General features: G+C 54.3%; 2 protein-coding genes across 2 annotated transcripts in view; both read right to left on the reverse strand.

Annotated features, from left to right (window-relative positions):
- Positions 1-12083, reverse strand: part of LOC117003493 — a 143898-nt gene that overhangs the window by 104231 nt on the left and 27584 nt on the right.
- On the reverse strand, positions 6498-10382 carry LOC117003489 (protocadherin gamma-B5-like). Its single transcript, XM_033073458.1, has 3 exons — positions 8955-10382; positions 7821-8843; positions 6498-6743 (listed from the first exon to the last, which is right to left on the reverse strand). Exons 1-3 carry the CDS (start codon positions 10380-10382, stop codon positions 6498-6500), a joined length of 2697 nt encoding a protein of 898 aa, XP_032929349.1.

Consider the following 12083-nt stretch of genomic DNA (forward strand, 5'->3'; position numbering starts at 1 on the left):
TTATCTGGGATGAATTAATTTGGGATATAGATAAGCCTAAACCGATGCAATGAACCCCTACGCCAATAAAGCAGAATAACCTTTACTCCTTTGTCTCTGACTCCTTAAAACTGTTTCGTCTCCATGAATGAGTTCATCTCCAGCCTCACACACAGAGCTCATCTGCATCCTTTTTCTTCTACGCCATGCAGCTGGAAGGTGTTACTTGTGTCTCCTCACTGGTCACATTTACCATGAGATGATAATGCACTACAGGCACACCCACAAGGGAGGTACATTTGCTCACCACCGCTATGATAAACAACTGAAGGATTCTAAAGCACACAACGAAAAAAAACAATAATAAAGATAAGCAGCCATCCAACGGAAAAAGGCTCATCAAACCATTGGCTTAATGGGAATCTCCTCCCTGTCTTTATCACATGCTCTTTTCAAAAAAGATGCAATGGCTACTCAAGTAGTATTTACATGAATTTCTCTCAAGAGTAATAGAACACAAAGTGACTCTTGTATCTCCTGCCTCCCACTCCCACTGCAATAAGAACATCACATATTGTTGGAAAGAGATTGATTGTTGATAATAGCAAAAATATTCACATACAGAGTAATTCAAGGAAAAACATAACGAAGGAAAATATCTGCAGAAAACCCAAAAACATTAATCAGATAAGCCAAGGAAGCATTAGAACAAGTTGTTAGAGATGCTCACAGTGCAGTCTTCTGACCTTGATTTTAGGTCTTAAAATTCATTCCTGACAGCCTCTGGCAGGCGCTGGGGTCTCAAGCTCTTAAGGGAGGCTCTAAAGATTTACACTGGATAATAGGATAGGAGGGCTCATTCGAAGAATTACTCCTCTCCTCAGCAACTTTCTCTACTGTGTGGCTTGCCCACCTTGCACAATTAAAACATCACTTTATGCAGCTTCTCATAGGCTTATTTCACAAGTTAAACACCAGATTCTCTGACTGCTTCTGCTTCCTATTCTACACACACAAAGAAAGAAGCAAACAAACAACCCAAGCCAAACAAAGCAAACCTCAAAAAAACCTTAATCAACCCAGTCAAGAACAGGAAAACCAGAAGAGTATCAATCATGGCCTCACATTGCAGATTGTGCCAACCGTAGCGTACACATAACACAGGACACTCGATTGTAACTGATATGCAGGAGGCCTCATACAGGAGCTCACTACACAGACCTCACACAGTCATTGCCTTGCACAGTAAGATAAAGAAAAAGCTTGGAACCACAGCTGTGGGCCTCGTCTGACTACTGGCACAAACAGACACAATTCATTCATTCATTTGGAGCTGTATCACAGAGAACTCCAGCACTGGCCCTGCCACTGCATAGACAGACTTCTCTCTGTCCAAACATAACAGGAAAGCAAATTTTGAATACAGACATCATTAGAAGAAAAGCTGTGTGCACAGCACCTCAGATCCCAAGCATCACAACTAAGATTATTCTGTTCTTCCCCATTATTTCAACAAGTTCAAAATGTTTGATAGACCATGAATTATTAACCAGCTCTGTCCAAAACCCAGCCATTCAAGCATCAGCTCAAAGGCAACATCCCCATTCTTCAGCACATGGACTCCTCACAAGATGTGTGACTGCCACTCTTGACACAAAATAAAATGGAACCGAAACTAGGCCATTTGAATCCAAACCACACAATAGAAAATCAGGACACTGCTCCTCACTCATTGTCAAAAGGTCAGCAATAGCCCTGGGGATCTACAAAACACATGCCAAGTCTTCATCAGTACCTCCTCACTCACCACACCCCCAACACTCCCTCCTAACCCTTCACCGCTCACATGGTTATCACAGGTCTTAAGAATTTAGACAGACTCCACCAAAAGCAAAGTTGCTCAGACAGTATCTCCTTACCAACATATTTATGGATATAATATTTCATTCCTCGCCCTAGCAATGGGACAAGAAAACATCATTTTTATGGAGACATTTGAAAACAACGTGTGTGTGAAAGTCTCTCTGTTTTCACCTACAAACAGGAAAAAGCCAACTTCATATCATCAGAACAGCAAGAGAGGAAGTTCACATCTGTGTTATTAAAGATCTCAGAACAATCTTGTGGGTTATAGAACTCAGAGTAGATGATCAATAACGTTTTTTATAGGCACTGAATACAACACTTGTTCTTCCCAAATGGCATCTTTCAAAAGTACAGATTTAAAATTTGAAGTTACACAATTATTATGGCATGCAAATACTCAGTAACAATCTCCCAGGGTTCTCCATGCCTGCTGGAATACTTATCTCCTAGACAATTACTTTGGGAAGAAAAACCTCTCATTGCTTCTTACTCGAGATAGGAAGTGGACAGAGAATGGAGGAAAACATTCCCTGGAGTCTTTCAGTAGACTTTCACACACAGCTCACAGGACTCACATTTACAACCCTTCACACCATCCATGTTGTTCTTTCACTCATACATCCTAAAAACCTGTGACAGTCGAGGCCCAGTTCCCATTTCTCTTCCCACCACCAATTCCACACAGATTTCTTTACATCTCTGTACCATAGAAACTACATTTGCCTTCTCACTGAGATTCTGTGAAGGTGATTTCATAGGTCTGAAGGGAAAGCTCAGCAGGCTTCCAAGAGCGACTGAGTCACGGAATAGCTGCACTGGGGGAATTAATCCCACCTTATATCTCCCACAGCACCCTGAGTCTCTCCCCATCCAGGAAATTCTCTTCCCATGCTAAATATTTTGTAGCCAAGGCTCATCTAGCTTCCTCCGACATAGCTCGCCCTTGGAAAACAAACAAAAAAAAGCAAATAATTTCCATCATTTCCTCCTGCATTTCCTCCTCCATCTGCAGTAACCACAGGGTTTTTAAAGATTCACAAATTCAAGAGGATCCCTCATCTTCACAACAGGCACACACACACCATCAAGGACCACTTGTCGCCCGGCCAAATCCTCTCTTGGGGACAAAGTCAAAACCATGGATGACGCAAAGACTTTTCCTCCTGAACTCCACTATGCATCACGCAAAAGGATAAAGGCTAAGAACAACGTACACAGAAGTTCCAAGCAAAGCCATCAGCATCTCGTACGACACACTCCACTTATTCAAGCACATTTGTTGTTGGGAATACACATGAGACAAAACTCACAGTAAACCTTTATTCTGCCCTGTACCAGCAAAAAGAGATTTTTTCACCCTGCCAAAACATTACCCAATACGAAAGCTCCGTCTGCAGTCAGCCTCCTTAAAGAGCAAATCAGTACACACAGCCTCTCACTGTCTGAGTACGATAACCGGTAACCAAAGGAAATGAGCGCTACTGACAAAAATACAACACTCTCAAGCATATAAGCGATATGCATATCTAACAAGGACCCAGTCGTCACAGTAACTAGCCATCCTACTTCAGCACATGGATAGCTTGGAAGGTACACGATTCTCAAAGTCTAAAGTGATGTTCCACACAGGGGCACTAAGTGTGGTTTCAAAAGAACTTCAATCTACCCATGCACATGTGCTGTCAGGAAAACAGCTGACCCTGAAAACAATGGAAATTCCCCTTGCATATAATGCAACATATCCAGGGAGAATACTGAATGCTAAGAGGAATTGCACACGTCAGGAGAAGAAAAGAAAATCATCTCGATAAAAATCACAAATAATTAATCTCCAGCCAAGAGCAACTTCTCTTCTCCCAACCCACCCAAGTGAAGGCGGAACAATGATCACAAGTCCACCTGCCCAGACCAAGAAAGACCAGAAAACAGCTTGCCAAAGAACGGTGCCTTATCATCTTGTCTGCAAATCTTCCTACGCAAGACACAGAACACAGGAACAGAAGAACAGGGAAGCTTCTCAAAAAGAATTTGGACCCAGAAACTCACCGAGGAAGGGACAGGATCCCCAGGAATGGCGCCGGCGGTGTCCTCGTCACCGAGTAGTGGCGCCGGCTCATCAGGCAGTGGCCGGGCCGGGAGGGTGTCGCAGCAGCTGGCGCTGGCCGAGAAGCGCAGCTGGCTCTTGCGCGAGTCGGCCGTGAGCGACACGTCGTGCGAGTAGGACTGCAGGAAGGCGCGCACGCCGTCGATGCCCACGAAGTGCGACACGGGCACGCCGCGCAAGGCGCCGCTGGCGGGCGGCAGCAGCTGCTGGCGGTGCCAGCGGCGAAGGCGCAGCGCCAGCAGCAGCAGCAGGAAGGCGAGGAAGAGGCAGGACACGGCGGCCACGGCCAGCACGAGCCAGCGCGTCAGGCTCCCGGCCGGCTCGCCCGCCGCCGCCGCTGCCTCGTCGGCCGCGCTGCCCAGCTCGGCCAGCAGCTCGGCCACGCTCTTGGCCAGCACCACGCTCAGCGTGGCCGTGGCCGACAGCGCCGGCCGCCCGTGGTCCTTCACCACCACCACCAGGCTCTGCCGCGCCGCGTCGCGGGCCAGCGGCGAGCGCGCCGTGCGCACCTCGCCGCTGTGCAGCCCCACGCGGAACAGCCCCGGCTCCGTCGCCTTGGCCAGCTCGTACGACAGCCACGCGTTCTGGCCCGCGTCCGCGTCCACCGCCACCACCTTGGCCACCAGCGCGCCCGGCTCCGACCAGCGCGGCGCCAGCTCCACGCCCGACCACGCCCCGCCCGAGCCCAGCGCAGCCGCCGGCGCCGGGTACAGCACCTGCGGCGCGTTGTCGTTCTCGTCCACGATCTGCACCAGCACCGACACGTTGCTGCTCAGCGCCGGCGCGCCGCCGTCCTCCGCCAGCACCCACAGCCGCAGCTCGCGCACCTGCTCGTAGTCCAAGGAGCGCAGCGCGTACAGCGCGCCCGTCTCCGCCTGCACCGACACGTACGACGACAGCGGCGCGCCCCGCACCCGCCCCTCGCCCAGCCGGTACCGCACGCGCGCGTTCTGACCCCAGTCCGCGTCCGTCGCGCGCACCGTCAGCACCAGCGCGCCCGCCGCGTTGTTCTCCGCCACACGCGCGCTGTAGCCCTCCTCCGCGAACACCGGCGCGTTGTCGTTCACGTCCAGCACCCGCAGACAAAGCACCGCGCTGCTCTGCAGTGCCGGCGACCCGCCGTCGGCCGCCCGCACTGTCACGTTGTACTCCGACACCTGCTCTCGATCCAGCTCTCTCGCTGTTACTACACGGTAATAATCATCAAGGGATTTCTCCAGTCGAAACGGGACGTCCCCGTCCAGCGAGCAGAGCACCTCGCCGTTGGCCCCCGAATCTCGATCATATACGTGCAAGAGGGCGACAATAGTCCCGGACGGGACATCCTCAGAAATCTCACTTAGTGCCGACCGCATCGAAATTTTGGGTGCGTTGTCATTTATATCTGTGACGGAGATCGTGACCTTTGTCGTGTCAGAAAGGCCGCTGCCGTCCCGTCCCTGTACCTCCAGCTCGTAGGAGTTGCCTTCCTCGAAGTCCAGACTCTGTAAAAGAGTGATTTCACCCGTCTCTGAGTCCAGCTGGAGTATTTTCAATGCTTTTCCTGGGCTTTTCTTCAAAGAGTATTTCACCTGCCCGTTCACTCCCTCATCGGCGTCATTGGCAGTGACTGTGACGAGGGTGGAGCCCACGGGCACGTCCTCGGGCACACGCACCGTGTACTCCGCCTGGCTGAACACGGGTGCGTTGTCGTTCGCATCCACCACCGTCACGCGGATCCGAGCCGTGCCTGTCCGTGCCGGATCGCCGCCGTCACTCGCCCTCAGCACCAGCTCGTGAAACGCCGCCTCCTCCCGGTCCAGCGCCTTGGCCAGCACCAGCTCGGGACGCTGATCGCCGCCGGGGCCCGCCTGCACGGCCAGCGAGAAGTGCTCGTCACCGCTCAGATCGTAGCTCAATATGGAATTCCCGCCCGAGTCCAGGTCGTGAGCCTCAGCCAGGGGAAACCGCGAACCTGGCGCTGTCATCTCGCTTATTCTCTCTTCCATCACAACTTCCTTGAAGCTGGGTGTGTTATCGTTAATGTCTGTGATTTCCACTTCTATTCGGTAAACCTGCATCTGTCCTTCCACTATCAGCTCACAGCGCAGCACGCATTGCTGCACACTCTCACACAGCTGCTCTCTGTCGATCCTCTCCGCAGTCACTAAATGTCCCGTCTTCCCGTGCAGAGAGAAATACTGTGTGCTACCTTCGGAGACAATGCGGACGCCTCGGTCTCGGAGCGCCGGCAGCTGCAGCCCCAGGTCCTTGGCCACGTCGCCCACGAACGAGCCCTTGGGCATCTCCTCGGGCACCGAGTAGCGCAGCTGCCCCCACGCCGCTTCCCACGCCGCCAGCAGGACGGCCCAGAGCAGAGCTCGCTGCCGCCGGCCCCAGCGCCTCCCCGCCGCACACATCTCCGCCACGACACCGCCCCACTTACGGTTCTTCCCACTTCCGATTACCGATCCGCCTCCTTCTTCAACTCAGGTCCGGGATCAGCTCTCCCGGCTTCTGCCGGCGGTCCTTCTGTCTTGCTGTAGAACGGGTTCGCACCGCCGGATGCTCACAAACCCCCCGCCGCCGAGCCTGACGGGGAACGACCGATCGGGCGGGTTCGCAGCGGGCGGGGCTGCAGCTCTCCGAGCTTCCTCTCGCTCCTCTCGGTCAACAGCGGCGCCCGCAGCCTCCTCCCGGCACTGCAGCACCGAGTGCTGCTGAGCACTGCCTTGTCCACGGGCAGCTCGCTGAGGTGGCTCAGTAGCCAGATATACTTTTCTTTTCTCCTGCTCATCACTGCGTGATCCTCCAGCTGATGACGAACAGGTAGAAGCAATATGCCTACCGTGGTTTTATTTCCTCCACAACAGGAAGTGTTTTCATCGTGGTGACATCACCAGGATATAAATCTCTCTTAAAATTTTGTTTGGAAACCTATCACTTCTATTGCATAGCTCCAGAAACACAAATTCCCCCACAAAGCTTTTATACTACTCGTGTATGATGAACTCTTTCTTTAGCCTTTCCAAGGATCAAAACATTGTTATGGTCTAGGGAAACTACACGTGAACAGCCGCAATCCCCGAATCCCACACTGCAGGTCTTTACTTTGCACCCGCACATCCAAATACCATTAAAAAGTATGCATTGCTCCCAGTTCTCTGGCTACGATTTCGGAATGTTTCGTTACGAACTTACTTAGCACAGAACCAACAGTGAACCGACACAGAACCTTACTCAGTCCTACAAAATTTCTGAGAATCTAAATTCACCCAACTCAGTAGAAGAAGCTTTTCTACAGCAGCCATCACTCAGAAGACGGGATTAAACACACAGAGGTGGAAAGCCCTAACTCATGGAGCCACAGGCAATTTTCCCTTGGGAGTCAGGCACTGTAATAAGATTTACCAGCGTGGTTTTCTCCACCAACTAAAAGTCAAACAACGTAGCTACGAAAAAACTATCGGGAAGGAAAGCTCTCAAATCCACGCTCCTCGTCTACGTTTCAAGTCACACAACAAGGATAGGCCTCTTAATACCACAAAGAAATTCAACGAACATGGTTTCCGACGAAAGTCAGTAAACTGAGCCAGAATACGATTTGAATGAGAAGAGGTTCAAAGTACTACATATATTCTATGCAACAGAAATAAAAAAGAAAGAACTTCCCAATGGCCACATATGTCAAAAAACCTATGTGGCTGTAAATGCCATTTGTAAAGTCAAGAAGAAAACAAAAATACCAGTGATGGATCTATTTAATGTGTTTATGGAAAGCGCAACATGGCACTTAAACACTCAGAGAAAAAAAAGTAAAATTCATGAGAGTACTGCCTCTACCACGCCACTGGGAAAAGATAAGAAAGGAAAAGGGCGCAAACTTACAGACCTGCAGTGCGTCGGGCTCACTGGTCACATCTCCCGTAATGGCGCTGCTGTTCGAGCTCGGCTTCTCGCAGGAATCGGCGCCCAGAAGCTCCTCCGCCGACAGCACGGGCACCGGCGGCGGCGGCCAAGCGGCCTCGGGCACGGCGCGGGCCGGCGCCGCCACGCACAGGTTGTAGGAGTAGGGCAAGGTGCCCTCGCAAAAGTCGGCTGGGAAGGCGGCGCCAGCCACTGAGAAGCGCTGCGCGCCCAGGCAGCGCAGCACGGCGGGTGGCCCGGCCCGGCGCAGCCGCGCCAGCACGGCCAGCGCCACGCTCAGCACGAACAGCGCCGACAGCAGCGCCAGCGCCAGCACCAGGTAGAACTGCAGCTCGGCCGCCGCCGCTGCCTCGGCGCCCGCCGCCCGCTCGCTCAGCTCCGGCAGCGCCTCCTGCAAGCTCTCGGCCAGCACCACGTGCAGCGTGGCCGTGGCCGACAGCGCCGGCTGCCCGTGGTCCTTCACCACGGCCACCAGCCGCTGCTTGGCCGCGTCCCGCTCGGACACGGCGCGCGCCGTGCGCACCTCGCCGCTGTGCAGCCCCACGCGGAACAGCGCCGGCTCCGACGCCTGCACCAGCTCGTACGACAGCCACGCGTTGCGCCCCGCGTCCGCGTCCACCGCCACCACCTTGGCCACCAGGTAGCCGGCCTCGGCCGAGCGCGGCACCACCTCGAACGGCGCCACTGCCGCAGCCTCTGCCGGCACCGCCACCGCCGCCGGCCACAGCACCCGCGGCGCGTTGTCGTTGCGGTCCAGCACGAAGACGCGCACCGTGGCCGTGGAGCTGCGCGCCGGCGCGCCGCCGTCCTGCGCCCGCACCTCCACCGAGAACTCGCGGCACTGCTCGTAGTCCAAGGAGCGCTGCGCGTACAGCGCGCCGCTCCGCGCCTCCACCGACACCAGCGGCGCCGCGCCCGCCGCGCCCGCGCTGCCGCCCGCCAGCCAGTAGCTCACGCGCCCGTTGGCGCCCGCGTCCGCGTCCCGCGCCTGCACGCGCAGCAACAGCGCGCCCGCCGCGTTGTTCTCCGCCGCGCCCGCGCTGCCGCCCGCCAGCCAGTAGCTCACGCGCCCGTTGGCGCCCGCGTCCGCGTCCCGCGCCTGCACGCGCAGCAACAGCGCGCCCGCCGCGTTGTTCTCCGCCACGTACGCGCTGTACGCCGCCTCCTCGAACACCGGCGCGTTGTCGTTCACGTCCGACACCTCCAGCACCAGCTCCGCGCTGCTCGATAGCGCCGGCCTGCCCCGGTCCCGGGCCACCACCGTCACTCGGTGCTCGGACGCCTGCTCGCGGTCCAGCGCGCTCGCCGTCACCACCTTGTACGAGCCGCCCGGCGACGCCACGATCGACAGCGGCGCCTCGCCCGTCAGCTCGCACGACACCTGACCGTTCTCGCCGGAGTCTCTGTCCCGCACTTTCAGTAAGGCCACCACGGTGCCCACCGGAGCGTCCTCGGGCGCGGGGCTCGATAGAGAAAGAATCGTTATTTCGGGCGCATTGTCATTCTCATCCGTGATGTCTATCTGCACTTCGCAGTGACTGGTGAGCCCACCACCGTCCCTTGCCTCTAGACTAAAGCTGTACTTACTCTTCTCTTCGAAATCGAGGGAACCCACAGTTCTGACCTCACCACTCCCGCTGTCGACAGTAAACATCAAGCGGACTCCATCTGGGACGTTGCCAAAGGAGTAGGAGACTCGCCCGTTGGAGCCCGCGTCCGCATCAGTGGCCACCACCCGCAGCACCAGCGACCCCGCCGGCAGATTCTCTGCCACTCGCGCTTCATACACTCTTTTACTGAACACGGGCTTGTTATCATTTGCATCTGTCACGTTTATGAGAACCTGCAGAGTCCCAGACCTCGCAGGTTCCCCACCGTCCACTGCTGTCAGCACCAACTCAAAGGAACTCTGCTTCTCCCGGTCCAAAGCTCTCTCCAGCACTAATTCTGGCTGCTTCTTTCCACCTGGGTTTTCGTCCAAGATGAGAGAGAAGGACGGATTGCTGGCGAGCTGGTAAGTCAGCTGGGAGTTACTTCCCGCATCCGAGTCTCGGGCCATGTCCAGTGGAAAACGAGCACCGGGAAGCGTCCATTCATCGATCTCGAGATCCAGAACTGCCTTGCTGAAGGTTGGGGAATTGTCATTCACGTCCTCGATCGCCACCTCTACGTAGAAAACATTCAGTGGGTTGTGAACCAGCACCTCGAAGCTGACAGAACAGGTCGCCGACTCGCCGCACATCTCCTCCCGGTCCAGCCTCTCGTTCACGTACAGGTTCCCGTTCTCCTCATTCACCGTGAAGTATTGCTTCTCCTCGCTCAGCCGCAGCTTGCGCGCCGGCAGCTCGTCCGCGCTCAGCCCCAGGTCCCGCGCCAGCGGCCCCACGAGCGAGCCTCTGCCCAGCTCCTCGGCGATGGTGTAGCGGACCCGCTCGGCCGCCGCCCGCCACCACACGCACAGCAGCACCGCGCCCAGCAGCGCTCGCCCGCCGCCCGGCCCCAGCCTCTGCCGCCGCCTCACCGCCATTCTCTGCCGGTGCCGCAGCTCGCCGCGCTCCTGCCTCCTGCCGCTGCCCTGCTTCCCTTTCAGCCACTCTCGTCGGGAAGAAAAGAGAACGGTGAAAGTCAGTGAGGTCGGCGAGCCGCCTCTCTCCGCCTCTCTCCGCCTCTCACCGCCTCTTTCCGCCGCCGCTGCTGCTGCTGGCGGAGCCGCTGCCGCTCTGGCCGGCGCCGGGCGAGCGAGCAGCCTGCGGGGGCAGGACGCTGCGGCGGCGGCGGCGGCTCCAGCGCCGCTCGGCGGCGGCCAACAGCGACACCCGGAGGCGCCGCCGCGACACTGCAGCCGCCGCATGGCCGCGCTCAAGGGGGCCCGGCTTTGGGTGGGGCTCAGAGCCAGAACCGGCTCAGGGGGCTCTCCCCGACTGCAAACAGCAAGGGCAGAAGCTCTGGCTCGGTGCGGCTCTAAAATCGTTATAAAGTAAGATGTGCTTGTGGCTGCATTCAGTTCATCTCCTTTAGTCACACTGAATCCTAAGATTTATGAATCTATGGTACAGCAATAAGGAATGGAACTCAGCTGTTACTTAAAAAAACGTGTTATAGCCGTGAGACCCAGGTACTATGATATTATAGAAAGAGATGACTTTGGGGCCTTTCACGTCTCTGACACATATCTTGAATTCTGCTTCCATTACATGGGACAGATTAAATTGAGAAAGAGATCAGCTTAAAGCAAAGTTTAGAGTTCTATGCTAAGAATGAAGTGTACTTACTTTGTCTTTTCTGAATAATGAAATTTCTTCTTTTGTATATCCATAATTGAGAACCTTACAGTGAAAGTGTGCAAAGCCATTTCTGAGTTTCCCACAGAACCAAATAAAAGATGTTTCGCATTGAAATTGTAAAACATTCTATCCTACCAACATGGTTCATTATTACTAGATCACTAACATGTACTTTCAGCAATGGAATCACAGGGGAAAACTGGCACAGGCCTTGACCCCAGAGATGCAATCAAACTATTTTCCAAACAGAACCCTTTTGGCATACCATTTCCTGCATCAAAGCCAGTCTCTCAACTTACTCGAACTGCAAGACTTCAGACACACCCAGCTAGGTCTGAGTATTTTGACAACACTCCTGAAACCACCATAGTGTATAAATTCATGTTTGTTATTCTATCACTTGTAGTAGCTACACAACAAAGGAAACTGTCGTGTACCAAGTACACATGATCTGAAAGCACACACCCCAGCCATAGTCATTTCCTTGGACAAGAAAAAAGGAAACTCCTTGGAACCACAGGTGAGAGCCTCATCTAAATACCAGAACAAATGGAACTTAGTATATCTCTTTTATCCATTTCAAACCATTCCACGATGAACTCCTACACCGGCCCTATCTCTGTATAGCCAGAGTTCTCTCTTTCATCACACAACATGAAAGCAAATTTTGGAGACAGTCACTATTAAGAGTTGCTCTCACAGCTTCTCACATCCCAAGGATCACAACAAGAATTCATGCACAGCGGATTTTCTGCTCATCACAATAATTTCAACTATTCTGAAATGTTGTAAAGGCTGTAAGGCATCGGTAAGTCAATTCCTTATCCAGTCACCAAAGTATCACTCAAAGGTAACATCATCTTTCTCCAGCGTATGGGTTCTTTGGAGAGTGTGTCCCTCTCCTGCTCTGAATGCAAGGGTTCCATCTGTGCCCAAAAATAACT

Source organism: Catharus ustulatus, chromosome 15 (genome assembly GCF_009819885.2).
Source record: "Catharus ustulatus isolate bCatUst1 chromosome 15, bCatUst1.pri.v2, whole genome shotgun sequence".
NCBI classification, from domain to species: Eukaryota; Metazoa; Chordata; class Aves; order Passeriformes; family Turdidae; genus Catharus; species Catharus ustulatus.